A 16,405-nucleotide genomic window follows, 5' to 3' on the forward strand; every position below is an offset into this window, starting at 1 on the left:
CAGATAAATTTAGAAACGAATAACATTTCACTACTATAAATCAATTATAAATGGTTATTCCACAACAAAATAAATTAACTTATAGCTCTTCTAAATTCGGGAAAACTAAATATTTAATACTAAATTAATTAACCCTGATACACAAGGTACAATAAACTAAATCTACTTATAAAAATTAAAAGAAAATCTCTTACAATACAATAAACTATAGTTAACAAAATTTTTTCTAATAAAAATAATAAAAATTAATATATTTCCAATAAAAATTTAACAACAATAAAATAAACAACACCCTAAACTCAAATTAAATTGAATTTCACAATTAACTTTTTAGTGTAAATAAAACGCTTCTATCAAGCTCTAATTTGTTCATTCCAGGCTCATTTTCCAATAAGCCTACTTTGTTACGACTTATTTCACTTTAAAATGAAAGCGACGGGCGATATGTGCATATTTTAGAGCTAAATCAATTCCCATAAATAAAGAACTTACTATCAAATCCAATTTAATTTAAATTTTAAATGAAAAAGCCAAAAATTATATCATTGTAACCCATTTTAACTTTAATATAAACTACACCTTGATCTGAAATACTTTATAATCAAAAATCATAAAAATTGTTATTCTCTTAAAATTTTTATAAACGACGATATGCAAATTAAAAACTAAAGTAAAAATTATCGTGGACCATCAATTAAAAAACAGGTTCCTCTGAACAGACTAAAATACCGCCAAATTTTTTAATTTTAAAGACCATAACTACTAATAATCAAAGAACAAAAATTCACATATGAAATAATAGGGTATCTAATCCTAGTCTACAAACAAATTTTACAGCCTCAAAAACTAATATAGAAAATAATTCAATTTTAAATTTCACCTAAAAAACCAAAATTATAATCCAAAAAATTAACTTTTAACTAATCTCGAAAAGTTTTACTTACATAATTTGTATAACCGCTACTGCTGGCACAAATTTTGTTTATGTTAAGAACAATTGCTAAATCTCAAAATAATGAAAATTTAAAATTATATACTACCAATTAAACTCAAATTTCTATCTAAAACCAACTTAAGCTAAAACTTATATATATATCAATCCTCAAGAAAAACCCTAAGCCAAAATAAAACTTTTCTTACACGCCGCCCAAACCTAACCCTAAATGAACTATCTCCCTAGACTTTTTTCACGCCCCCTTTAATTATTTAATTATAAACAACAAATTTCTAACTCTATATTTATAATTACTTATTTAAAAATAAAACGTAATAATAACCGTATTTAGATATAATTCCTATTCTATAAAGCTTTTATTATATAAAGCTAGTAGTTTTTTTTTTTATATAAATAATTTATGAGTATCCAATTAACATTAGATAAATTTATTATTATTAAAGATACTATTCTATAATTGAATTATATATATATAAATAATTTATTATATAATAATATAAGTATCTAATGATAATATTTAATTTTTATTAAATTTCTCTCTCTTTTTTTTAGAGTCTTTATTATTAAATAAGAATAGTATATAAATTGGTATTATATAATAATTAAATACACCTACATACAAATATACTTTCATTATAATAATCAGTTTACGTCATGTATATATTACTGTATACTCTTCTCTACTATTTAATAAGTTTTAATTATTTGAGCACCCTTGAACAAAACTTTTTTAAAAAATTTCTGAATTATCATAGTAATGCCCTAGTTAATATAAAATCAGGAAAAATGACCCCGAAAAAAAAAAACGTTTAAATTACATTTTTTTTTTTTAACAATTTTATAATAACAAAACCAAAAATTCACCCCAATTAACTTCTCCCTTGAACTTTTTTTTTTATACATAAAGTTTTAACAATGAAGTGCCTGATAAAAGGATTATTTTGATAGAATAAATTATGTATAAAAATACCTTCATTATATCTAATAGAATCAAACTATTTCCTAGAGCATCAAAAACCCTTATACGTCTTATACTAAGATATAAAAAGGTAAGCTAAGTAAGCTTATAGGTTCATACCCTGTCAATGAAAGTAAAACCTTTCCCTTTTTAATTAAAATTTATAAAATTGTATTTATTAATTCCATAATCATAGGAACTCTCATTGCAATTTCATCATACTCATGATTAAGAATATGGATAGGACTAGAAATTAACCTACTCTCAGTAATCCCACTATTTTCAGACAGAAAAAACATATTTTCCTCAGAATCATCAATAAAATATTTTATTACACAGGCAATAGCATCCCTAATTCTACTAATAGCAGTTATAATAACATTGACAACTCAAGAATTTATTAACCCCCTAATAAATTTTTATTTTTCAATAATAATTACAACTGCATTAATAACAAAATTAGGAGCCGCCCCATTCCATTTCTGATTTCCCGAAGTAATTGAAGGTTTAAATTGAACCAATTCCTTAATTCTGCTAACTTGACAAAAAATTGCCCCAATAATATTAATTATAAATATTAATCTAAATGAACTTTTCCTTGTTTCAATCATTATCATCAGACTTTTAACAAGAACAATTAGAGGGTTCAATCAAATTAGCCTACGTAAAATTCTTGCATTTTCCTCAATTAACCATATCGCATGAATATTATCTACATCAATAATATCGCTAGCCACATGATCAGTTTACTTCATCATTTATTCAATCATAAATATTAACATCATTGCAGTATTCGCTACAACTAAATCTTTTTACTTAAATCAAATTATCAACATCATAAACAATAGAAAAATAACCAAATTCTCAATCATAATAAATTTTATGTCTCTTGGAGGATTACCTCCCTTTATTGGTTTTCTTCCTAAATGAATTGTAATCAACTGAATAACTGAAAACAACTTCATTCTTCTTACTATCCTAATAATCGTCACTACCCTAATTATATTATTCATTTACATTCGAGTAATAATATCTTCCATAATCATTAGCATCAACGAACCAAAAACATCTACAATTAAATTCAACAACAAAAACCTGATAACAATCAATATCATTACTCTACTTAGTTTAATCTTATCAACCCTTATCATTAATATCTTATAAGGATTTAAGTTAAATTAAACTTGTAACCTTCAAAGTTACCAATAGAATAAACATTCTAAGCCTTGGCACTCAAGTTTAAAAAATTACTTACCTTTAAATTTGCAATTTAAAATCATTATTGACTATTAAACCAAAACGAAAAAAAAAAAACTACTAGCTTTATGTAATAAAAGCTTTATAGAATAGGAATTATATCTAAATACGGTTATTATTACGTTTTATTTTTAAATAAGTTTAAACAACAGAAACATAAACCTTTCAAAAAAATTGTAAATTTATTTACGGGTTTAAATTCTATTCTTAAACTGGTAACAGAGTCTAAACCCGTAAATAAATTTACAATTTATCGCTTAATCTCAGCCATATTACCGAATAAATGATTATTTTCTACCAACCACAAAGATATTGGAACACTTTACTTCATTTTTGGTGCATGATCCGGTATAGTCGGAACCTCTCTTAGACTCCTAATTCGAGCAGAATTAGGAAACCCAGGATCTCTAATTGGTGACGACCAAATTTATAACGTAATTGTCACAGCCCATGCGTTCATTATAATTTTTTTTATAGTAATGCCTATTATAATTGGAGGATTCGGAAATTGACTTGTTCCCCTGATACTAGGAGCCCCTGATATAGCATTCCCACGAATAAACAATATAAGATTCTGGCTTCTCCCCCCATCATTAACTTTACTTCTAATAAGAAGAATCGTAGAAAGAGGAGCAGGAACTGGATGAACAGTTTATCCCCCATTATCATCCAATATCGCTCATGGAGGGGCATCAGTTGATCTCGCAATTTTTAGTCTCCATTTAGCAGGTATTTCTTCCATTTTAGGAGCCGCTAATTTCATTACCACAGTTATTAATATACGACCACAAGGAATAACTTTTGATCGAATACCCCTATTTGTCTGAGCTGTTGTAATTACCGCAGTTCTTCTTCTTCTTTCACTTCCAGTACTAGCAGGTGCCATTACTATACTTCTTACTGACCGAAACATCAATACATCTTTCTTTGATCCAGCAGGAGGAGGAGATCCCATTTTATACCAACATCTATTTTGATTTTTTGGACACCCTGAAGTTTATATTCTAATTCTACCAGGATTCGGAATAATTTCCCACATTATTAGACAAGAAAGAGGAAAAAAGGAAGCTTTTGGAACTCTGGGAATAATTTATGCCATAATAGCAATTGGTCTTTTAGGATTTGTAGTTTGAGCTCATCACATATTTACAGTCGGAATAGACGTTGACACTCGAGCCTATTTCACATCAGCTACTATAATCATTGCTGTTCCTACAGGAATTAAAATTTTTAGTTGATTAGCAACTCTACATGGCACACAACTTAATTACTCTCCCTCAATATTATGAGCTCTAGGATTCGTATTTTTATTTACAGTGGGGGGACTAACTGGAGTAGTACTAGCTAACTCATCTATTGATATTATACTTCATGATACATATTACGTTGTAGCCCATTTCCACTATGTTCTTTCTATAGGAGCAGTATTTGCAATTATAGGAGGATTAGTTCACTGATTTCCTTTATTCACAGGAACTACCTTAAATCCTAAGCTATGCAAAATTCAATTTATTACTATATTTGTAGGAGTCAACATTACATTCTTTCCTCAACACTTCCTAGGATTAAGAGGTATACCCCGTCGATACTCGGACTATCCTGATGCTTATACCATGTGAAATATTGTTTCTTCTATCGGATCAATTATTTCTTTTATTGGAGTAATATTCCTAATCTTTATTATTTGAGAAAGATTTTCAGCATCTCGAAAAACCTTAATTCCCCTAAACATAACATCATCAATTGAGTGATTCCAAGACTACCCCCCTGCCGAGCATAGATATTCTGAACTTCCTATACTATCTTCATCTTTCTAATATGGCAGATTAGTGCAATGGACTTAAACCCCATATATAAAGTTTAAACTTTTTTTAGAAATAGCAACATGAAAATTATTATTATTACAAGATAGAGCATCCCCTCTGATAGAACAACTATCATTCTTTCATGATCATACCCTTCTAATTCTAGTAATTATTACAATTCTAGTAGGACAAATAATATCAGGCCTATTTTTTAACAAATTGACCCATCGATTTCTTCTCGAAGGACAATTAATTGAAATTATCTGAACCATCCTACCTGCCATCACATTAATTTTTATTGCACTCCCTTCCTTACGACTAATCTACATTCTAGACGAAACTAATAATCCCACAATCTCAATCAAAACCATCGGTCATCAATGATACTGATCATATGAATACTCAGATTTCAAAAATGTTGAATTCGATTCATACATAATTCCTTCTCAAGAAATAAATAACTTCAATTTTCGACTATTAGATGTTGACAATCGAATAGTAATTCCCTTTATGTCACAAATTCGAATAATCGTTTCAGCAGCCGATGTGATTCACTCATGAACAATTCCATCCCTAGGAGTAAAGGTAGATGCAACTCCTGGACGACTAAACCAAGCCAGATTTACTTCTACTCGATCTACTCTTCTTTATGGTCAGTGTTCAGAAATTTGTGGAGCAAACCATAGTTTTATACCAATCGTCGCAGAAAGAATTTCTCCCTCATACTTCATTAAATGAATTTCCAAAATAATTGAAATCTCATTAGATGGCTGAAAGTAAGCATTGGTCTCTTAAACCACTTAATAGTAAATTAACACCTACTTCTAATGAAAAATTTAGTTAATAAATAACATTAACTTGTCAAGTTAAAGTAAATATAAAATATTAATTTTTAATTCCACAAATAGCTCCCCTAAATTGATTAACTCTAATAATTTGATTCTCCTTAATTTTAATTATATTTAACACATTAAACTATTATTCTTTCAGATATCAAATTAAGCAAAAAAAAAGAACTATTAAAAAATTATCTACAAACTGAAAATGATAGCAAATCTATTTTCCTCTTTTGACCCATCAACTAACTGAAACACCTCTATTAACTGATTAAGAACTTTAATTGGAATTCTCATTATTCCTACTTCTTTCTGATTGATTCCCTCACGTCTAAATATACTTTGAATAAAAATTACATCATCCTTACATAAGGAATTTAAAACTCTTATTGGTCCAAAAATTAAGGGAGCAACATTAATATTCATCTCTTTATTCAGACTAATCCTCTTTAATAACTTTCTAGGATTATTCCCTTACATTTTTACAAGAACAAGACATATATCATTAACCCTATCCCTAGCTCTTCCTTTATGACTATCCTTTATGCTATTTGGATGAATTAACAACACAATTCATATATTTGCTCACTTAGTCCCCCAAGGAACTCCCCCCGTTTTAATACCTTTCATAGTATGCATTGAAACTATCAGAAACATTATTCGACCTGGGACTTTAGCTATTCGGCTATCTGCTAATATAATTGCTGGCCATCTACTAATAACCCTTCTAGGAAATACCGGAAACTTAATATCAATTTACATAATTAATCTTCTTCTGATTACTCAAATCTTATTATTAGTATTGGAATCAGCAGTAGCCATTATCCAATCCTACGTATTTGCTGTTCTAAGAACATTATACTCAAGAGAAGTAAACTAATGTCACACAAAAACCACCCATTCCACCTAGTTGAAGCTAGACCCTGACCAATTTTAGGATCATTAAGAGCCCTAATTGTTATATCAGGAATTATCAAATGATTCCATTTTTATAACAACTCGCTTTTATTTATTGGATTTGCCTCAATATTATTAATTATATATCAATGATGACGAGACATTACACGAGAAGCAACCTTTCAAGGCCACCACAGATATGTAGTAACAATAGGTCTACGATGAGGAATAATTCTTTTTATTACATCAGAAGTATTTTTCTTCATTTCCTTTTTTTGAGGATTTTTTCACAACAGACTAGCTCCAACAGTAGAAATTGGTATACTATGACCACCTAAGGGAATTACACCATTTAATCCTACTCAAATCCCTCTTCTAAATACATTAATTTTATTAACATCAGGACTAACCGTAACTTGAGCTCATCACAGACTAATAGAAAATAATTTCAAACAAACAACTCAAGGACTTACCTTAACAGTAGTACTAGGACTATACTTTACAGCCCTCCAGGCATTCGAATATTACGAATCTTCATTTTCAATTTCAGATGCAGCGTATGGTTCATCATTTTTCGTTGCTACAGGATTTCATGGAATTCATGTAATTATTGGAACCACCTTTCTTCTAGTCTGTTTAATTCGTCATATTAACAATCATTTTTCACAAATTCATCATTTTGGATTTGAAGCCGCAGCCTGATATTGACATTTCGTAGACGTAGTATGACTATTCCTTTACATTTCAATTTACTGATGAGGTAGATATTTATATAGTATAAAAATTATTTTTGACTTCCAATCAAAAGATCTAGAAAATAGTATAAATAATCCAAATTCTATTCATTATAGCCACAATTATTAGACTAATCACACTCATTCTAATTATAGTCCTAAACTTAACGTCTAAAAAAACCATTACAGATCGAGAAAAAAGATCTCCTTTTGAGTGTGGATTTGACCCCAAATCTTCCTCTCGACTTCCATTTTCACTACATTTTTTCCTCATTGCTATTATTTTCTTAATTTTCGACGTAGAAATCACTCTTTTATTACCAATAATCATCACTCTAAAATCAAACTCTCTTATATCATATTTTATTACAACATCAGTTTTCATTGCAATCTTATTAATTGGACTATATCACGAATGAAAACAAGGAGCTCTTAACTGAACAAACTAGGATAATAGTTAATAATAACATTTAATTTGCACTTAAAAATAATTGATCTAATCAATTTATCTTAAATAAGAAGCAAAGAATTGCATTTAGTTTCGACCTAAAAATCTGATTTTAACAATCCTTATTTTTAATTGAAACCAAAATAGAGGTATATCACTGTTAATGATAAAACTGAACTAAGTTCCAATTAAAGAAATATACAAAAATAAGCTTCTAACTTAATAAAAAGCATTAACATGTTTATATTTCTATTTATATAGTTTAAAAAAAACATTACATTTTCAATGTAAAATTAATTAACATTTATAAATACCTGAAAATTTAATAATTTCCCTGATATCTTCAATATCATGCTCTATATAAGCTATCCAAGTTAAAGCATAAGTAATAATATAACTCAAAACAACATCAAAACAAAGAAAATTTTAATTCTATTATACATTAAAATTTGAACAAACGAAGATCCCCTCACTAATAAACCATAAATTTTTTGAGCACCGAAATATTCAGTTCAACCCTGATCAAATGTTTTATAAAGAACAGATCCTCCAACAACAGGATAATAATTTACACCAAAAGTAGAAATCACTGGCATATTTCACATACCTGATAAAAACCAAGAAACACCATAGTTATTCGCATAAATATTTCTATAACTTAAATTAAACTTTGACATTTCATATCCAATTCAAGCCCCTAAAAAGACTATAATTAAAGCCATTAACTTTATATAAAAAGGTAAAATAATAACATAAGGAAAAGGAAACATAATTCAACCTAATAACCTACCCATAAAAACAACAAGTAAAATTAAACCTCTTATTCCCTTTAGCATAACAACCCCTCTATCAGAGACTCTTCCTAAAGAAAAAAAATTTCAATTACCCACCCAACTATAATAAACAAGACGAGCTCTATAACAAACTGTTAACCCAATAGATAAATAAAAAATTAAATAAACAAACAAATTCAAATACCCTATTGATATTACTTCCAAAATTAAATCCTTAGAATAAAATCCTCTCAAAAAAGGTAAACCGCACAATGATAAACTACAAATATTAAAATACACACAAGTAAGAGGCATAAATTTTACTAACCCGCCCATAAAACGAATATCTTGACAATTGCCCAAATTATGAATAACATTACCAGCACACATAAACAATAAAGCCTTAAATAAAGCATGGGTAAGCAAGTGAAAAAAAGCCAACTTATACCTACCTAACGCCAAAATACTCATTATTAACCCTAACTGACTTAAAGTTGATAAAGCAATAATTTTTTTTAAATCAAATTCAAACCTAGCCCCAATTCCTGATATAAACATTGTTATCATAGCAATAAAAAGTAACAAATACATCAAATAATTTCTAAAAGCAAAATTAAAACGAATCAATAAATACACACCCGCAGTTACCAGTGTTGAAGAATGGACCAAAGAAGAAACAGGAGTAGGAGCAGCCATAGCTGCAGGTAACCAAGAAGAAAATGGAATCTGAGCTCTCTTAGTTATAGCAGCCAACAAAACCAAATAAGAAATAATAGATATATAAAATCTACCCTTCAATTCCTCTAAGTAAAAAACATAATTTCATCTACCATAATTTAATATTCAAGCAATAGCCATCAATAAGGCAACATCACCAATTCGATTTCTTAAAGCAGTTAACATACCGGCATTATATGACTTTACATTTTGATAATAAATAACTAAACAATAAGAAACCAAACCTAATCCATCCCAACCCAATAAAATTCTAATTAAATTAGGACTAATAATAAGCAACATTATTGAAACTACAAATATAACTACAAGCAAAATAAAACGATTTAAATACAAATCTCCTCTTATATATTCACGACTATAATAAATAACCATACCAGAAATAAACAATACAAAACTCATAAACAAAAGAGACATTCAATCAAAAATAAAAGTCATTACAAACGATGAAGAATTAATCATAACCAAATTAAATTCTAAAAAATAAGTCAAATCCAAAATTATAAAATTAATTCTAAGAAAAAACAAAATCAATCTAAAAACAGTTATAAAATAAAAATAAATTAAACAAATATTCAATATTATCTAAAATACTATAGTATATCTCTGATTCCACAAATCAAAATTTTATTTAAACTACTTAGATAAACTCATAAAACCATAAAATCCCCAACTAAAACAAGTAAATTTAATGGGACTCAATGCAACGATAACAATAAAAATTCTCGAAACCTACAAGTAAAAAACGAATACAAACCTGAATAGACCATTCCATGTTGACTATAAGAATATAAAAATAAAGAATAGACAGCCCCAAAAAAAGAAATTAATATTAAAAAAAACATATTAAATATTCTAAAACCAACAATTCTATTAATAAGCATAATCTCACCCATCAAGTTTAATGAAGGAGGAGCAGCCATATTTGAAGAAATAAGCAAAAATCAAAGTAAAGACAAACTAGGTATAACATTAATTAACCCCTTATTAATATATAAACTCCGTCTCATCAAACGTTCATAACAAATATTAGCCAAACAAAAAAGACCAGAAGAACAAAGACCATGAGCTACCATTATAGCTAATGCCCCTCTTAACCCTCAATAATTCAAAGTTATAATTCCAGCCAACACTAATCCCATATGAGAAACAGAAGAGTAAGCAATCAAAGATTTCATATCTCTTTGACGTAAACAAATCAAAGACACATAAAAACCCCCGACCAATCTCAAACTAATAAAAAATAAATTAATCTTTATCCCAATTAAAGAAAAAATAACTATAAGTCGTATTATACCATAGCCTCCTAATTTAAGTATAATTCCAGCTAAAATCATTGAACCCGAAACTGGGGCTTCAACATGAGCTTTTGGTAGTCACAAATGAACAAAAAACATGGGAATTTTAATAAAAAAAACAAAATTAATAAGCAAGTAAATAATCAATCTATCAACATTATCATTAAAAAAATAATAATGTAAAGAACCAAAACAATCATAACAAAAAAACAAAGAAACCATTATAGGCAAGGACGCCAAAAGAGTATAGAACAACAAATAAATCCCAGCCTGTAGACGTTCAGGCTGATAGCCCCATCCCACAATTAAAATTAATGTAGGAATTAACCTAACCTCAAAAAAAATATAAAACAAAAAAACATTTAAAGAACCAAAAGTCAAAAATAATGAAATTATTAAAATCAAAACAACAAATAAAAATAAGCCATATCAATTATTTTTAAGATAAATCTTTTCTCTTGCCATAATCATTAATCTACAAATTCAAAAACTAAGCAAAATCAATACATAAGATAATAAATCAATCCCTAATTCACCTGAAACTCTAGAAAATAATCCAACAGAAACAAATCCAAACAAAAAAAATAAACTAACAATAAACCATACTACCTGATTCAATCAAAAATCAAAGAAAAAAGATAAAGGAATCATAAAAACTAATGAAAATAGGAATTTTATCATAAAACATTAAATCTTTGAAAATAGTCGTTTCCATGAGTACGAATTAAAGAAACCAATACAGACAAGCCTAAAACCCCCTCACAAACTCTAAAAGTTAAAAAAACCATACTAAAAAAATAATCCCCACCTAAAAATCTAAAATAAAAAAACATTAAAAAATAAATGGATAAAATAATAAATTCCAATCTTAACAATATTAAAAGTAAATGCTTTCGTTTCAATGAAAAAACCAGTAAACCCCCCAAAAACATAAAAAATCTTGTAAACTTAAAAATTATCATTAGTTTTTATAATTTAATATAAAATATTAGTCTTGTAAACTAAAAATAAGTTCAACTTTAAAAACATCAAGAAAGAACATAAATTCATCTTTAATCTCCAAAATTAATATTTTAATAAACTATTTCTTGAAATTTTATCTATTCTTATCGCAACAAACATAATCCTAACCTCTATTTTTATTATAATAAAACACCCCTTATCAATAGGATCAATTTTATTATTACAAACCATTACAATCAGATTAACCACAGGATTCATAAATCAAAATATATGATTTTCTTACATTCTATTCTTAATTATAATTGGTGGGATACTCATTCTTTTTATATATATAACAAGAATTGCATCAAACGAAAAATTTAAAACAAATCTTAAGATTTTAATAATTATTACCCCTTTACCCATTATTGCCTGACTAACATCCTATATTAATAAATTATTAATCTCAAACAACGAACTCTTAATTTTTAATCAAAAAACCGAATTCATATTAACAATCAATAAATTCATCAATTTTCCATTAAGAATAATTTTATTATTCATAATATTTTATCTCCTACTAGCTTTAATTGCCACAGTCAAAATTACCAATTTCAAACAAGGATCCATCCGTCAAATAAACTAATGAAAAAAGCAATACGTAAATATTCCCCTCTCTTCAAAATCGTAAATAATTCTCTAATCGATCTTCCTACTCCTTCTAATATTTCCCTTTTGTGAAACTATGGATCCCTACTAGGAGTTTGTTTAGGAGTTCAAATTATTACAGGTGTATTTTTAGCAATACATTATTGCCCTAATATCGAAATAGCTTTCAATAGAGTAGCCCATATTTGTCGAGACGTCAATCAAGGATGATTAATACGAACACTTCACGCTAACGGAGCGTCCTTTTTTTTCATCTGTATTTACATACACGTTGGACGAGGAATATATTATGGTTCATATAACCTACTTCACACTTGAATAGTAGGAGTAACAATCTTATTCCTAGTAATAGCAACTGCATTCCTGGGATATGTTCTTCCATGAGGACAAATATCATTTTGAGGAGCAACCGTAATTACAAACCTTCTATCAGCAATTCCTTACCTAGGATCTACTATTGTACAATGAGTATGAGGAGGCTTCGCAGTAGACAATGCCACCTTGACACGATTCTTTTCATTCCACTTTCTTTTACCTTTTATTATTGCAGCCATAGTTATAATTCATCTTTTATTCCTTCACCAAACAGGATCCAATAACCCTCTAGGACTTAATAGAAACATTGACAAAATTCCCTTCCACCCCTATTTTTCATACAAGGACGTAATAGGATTTCTTCTTATATTATTAACTCTTACTGCACTTTCACTTCTCCATCCTTATATATTAGGAGATCCAGACAATTTCACACCAGCTAACCCCCTTGTTACCCCCGTTCATATTCAACCAGAATGATATTTTTTATTTGCCTATGCAATTCTCCGTTCAATTCCTAACAAACTAGGAGGAGTAATCGCCTTAGCAATGTCAATTGCCATCCTTTACATCCTACCCTTCACAAACAAAAAAAAATTCACAAGAAGACAGTTCTATCCCTTAAACAAAACTCTTTTTTGATCAATAGTATCAATAGTAATCCTATTAACTTGAATTGGAGCCCGACCTGTAGAAGACCCCTACATTATTACAGGACAAACCCTTACTGTCCTATACTTTCTATATTACATTATTAACCCTTTAACATTCAAAATTTGAGACAAAATTATTAATTAACTAATGAACTTGAACAAGTATATATTTTGAAAATATATGAAAGAAACAAAAATTTTCTATTAGTTTATACTAAATTTTTTTAACTACAATAAAAGGACAAAAATCATCACCTTTAATCCAAAAAACAAAAACAAATAATTTAACGAACAAGGAAGAAAACTTTTCCAAGCTAAATCATCAAATTTTAGCTAGAAACTGTATTTTTGTCGATTTTTATTGAATTTGAACTATATTTCAACGTTTTTTGATGGTTCTGAGCCACCAAACACACTTAAAGCATGCAGAATCGACTCAGAATAGGAAAAGGAGACGTTTAGGTCAATTTTATGCATTCTGGCGTTCGTAGATACAAGAAAACTGTTAAAATTCTTCAGAAACGTCACTTTTGAAGTGTTTTCTTGTACTTTTAAGCCAATCAGATACCCTACGGGCTCGGAAAGTGCAACGAAACCATCAAATTTTAGCTAGAAACTGTATTTTTGTCGATTTTTATTGAATTTGAACTATATTTCAACGTTTTTTGATGGTTCTGAGCCACCAAACACACTTAAAGCATGCAGAATCGACTCAGAATAGGAAAAGGAGACGTTTAGGTCAATTTTATGCATTCTGGCGTTCGTAGATACAAGAAAACTGTTAAAATTCTTCAGAAACGTCACTTTTGAAGTGTTTTCTTGTACTTTTAAGCCAATCAGATACCCTACGGGCTCGGAAAGTGCAACGAAACCATCAAATTTTAGCTAGAAACTGTATTTTTGTCGATTTTTATTGAATTTGAACTATATTTCAACGTTTTTTGATGGTTCAGAGCCACCAAACACACTTAAAGCATGCAAAATCGACTCAGAATAGGAAAAGGAGACGTTTAGGTCAATTTTATGCATTCTGGCGTTCGTAGATACAAGAAAACTGTTAAAATTCTTCAGAAACGTTACTTTTGAAGTGTTTTCTTGTACTTTTAAGCCAATCAGATACCCTACGGGCTCGGAAAGTGCAACGAAACCATCAAATTTTAGCTAGAAACTGTATTTTTGTCGATTTTTATTGAATTTGAACTATATTTCAACGTTTTTTGATGGTTCTGAGCCACCAAACACACTTAAAGCATGCAGAATCGACTCAGAATAGGAAAAGGAGACGTTTAGGTCAATTTTATGCATTCTGGCGTTCGTAGATACAAGAAAACTGTTAAAATTCTTCAGAAACGTCACTTTTGAAGTGTTTTCTTGTACTTTTAAGCCGATCAGATACCCTACGGGCTCGGAAAGTGCAACGAAACCATCAAATTTTAGCTAGAAACTGTATTTTTGTCGATTTTTATTGAATTTGAACTATATTTCAACGTTTTTTGATGGTTCTGAGCCACCAAACACACTTAAAGCATGCAGAATCGACTCAGAATAGGAAAAGGAGACGTTTAGGTCAATTTTATGCATTCTGGCGTTCGTAGATACAAGAAAACTGTTAAAATTCTTCAGAAACGTCACTTTTGAAGTGTTTTCTTGTACTTTTAAGCCAATCAGATACCCTACGGGCTCGGAAAGTGCAACGAAACCATCAAATTTTAGCTAGAAACTGTATTTTTGTCGATTTTTATTGAATGTGAACTATATTTCAACGTTTTTTGATGGTTCTGAGCCACCAAACACACTTAAAGCATGCAGAATCGACTCAGAATAGGAAAAGGAGACGTTTAGGTCAATTTTATGCATTCTGGCGTTCGTAGATACAAGAAAACTGTTAAAATTCTTCAGAAACGTCACTTTTGAAGTGTTTTCTTGTACTTTTAAGCCAATCAGATACCCTACGGGCTCGGAAAGTGCAACGAAACCATCAAATTTTAGCTAGAAACTGTATTTTTGTCGATTTTTATTGAATTTGAACTATATTTCAACGTTTTTTGATGGTTCTGAGCCACCAAACACACTTAAAGCATGCAGAATCGACTCAGAATAGGAAAAGGAGACGTTTAGGTCAATTTTATACATTCTGGCGTTCGTAGATACAAGAAAACTGTTAAAATTCTTCAGAAACGTCACTTTTGAAGTGTTTTCTTGTACTTTTAAGCCAATCAGATACCCTACGGGCTCGGAAAGTGCAACGAAACCATCAAATTTTAGCTAGAAACTGTATTTTTGTCGATTTTTATTGAATTTGAACTATATTTCAACGTTTTTTGATGGTTCTGAGCCACCAAACACACTTAAAGCATGCAGAATCGACTCAGAATAGGAAAAGGAGACGTTTAGGTCAATTTTATGCATTCTGGCGTTCGTAGATACAAGAAAACTGTTAAAATTCTTCAGAAACGTCACTTTTGAAGTGTTTTCTTGTACTTTTAAGCCAATCAGATACCCTACGGGCTCGGAAAGTGCAACGAAACCATCAAATTTTAGCTAGAAACTGTATTTTTGTCGATTTTTATTGAATTTGAACTATATTTCAACGTTTTTTGATGGTTCTGAGCCACCAAACACACTTAAAGCATGCAGAATCGACTCAGAATAGGAAAAGGAGACGTTTAGGTCAATTTTATGCATTCTGGCGTTCGTAGATACAAGAAAACTGTTAAAATTCTTCAGAAACGTCACTTTTGAAGTGTTTTCTTGTACTTTTAAGCCAATCAGATACCCAACGGGCTCGGAAAGTGCAACGAAACCATCAAATTTTAGCTAGAAACTGTATTTTTGTCGATTTTTATTGAATTTGAACTATATTTCAACGTTTTTTGATGGTTCTGAGCCACCAAACACACTTAAAGCATGCAGAATCGACTCAGAATAGGAAAAGGAGACGTTTAGGTCAATTTTATGCATTCTGGCGTTCGTAGATACAAGAAAACTGTTAAAATTCTTCAGAAACGTCACTTTTGAAGTGTTTTCTTGTACTTTTAAGCCAATCAGATACCCTACGGGCTCGGAAAGTGCAACGAAACCATCAAATTTTAGCTAGAAACTGTATTTTTGTCGATTTTTATTGAATTTG

The 16,405-nt window shown here is 29.4% G+C and overlaps 1 protein-coding gene and 2 pseudogenes across 1 annotated transcript; 2 read left to right on the plus strand and 1 right to left on the minus strand.

The window, feature by feature from the left end:
• The first annotated feature begins 2,839 nt into the window (after positions 1-2,839).
• LOC135121117 (cytochrome c oxidase subunit 1-like) lies at positions 2,840-5,735 on the plus strand (annotated as a pseudogene).
• A 1,510-nt stretch (positions 5,736-7,245) lies between these two features.
• LOC135121116 (NADH-ubiquinone oxidoreductase chain 5-like) lies at positions 7,246-9,953 on the minus strand. Its single transcript, XM_064045433.1, has one exon. The coding sequence runs from the start codon at positions 9,357-9,359 to the stop codon at positions 8,769-8,771; it is 591 nt and encodes a 196-aa protein (XP_063901503.1). The 5' UTR covers positions 9,360-9,953; the 3' UTR covers positions 7,246-8,768.
• Positions 9,954-12,241: 2,288 nt separating this feature from the next.
• LOC135121113 (cytochrome b-like) lies at positions 12,242-13,420 on the plus strand (annotated as a pseudogene).
• Positions 13,421-16,405: the final 2,985 nt, after the last annotated feature.

This window comes from Zophobas morio, unplaced genomic scaffold (genome assembly GCF_036711695.1).
Source record: "Zophobas morio isolate AGI-343-1 ecotype UQ-CSIRO unplaced genomic scaffold, CSIRO_AGI_Zmor_V1 ptg000490l, whole genome shotgun sequence".
In the NCBI taxonomy this organism is placed as follows: Eukaryota; Metazoa; Arthropoda; class Insecta; order Coleoptera; family Tenebrionidae; genus Zophobas; species Zophobas morio.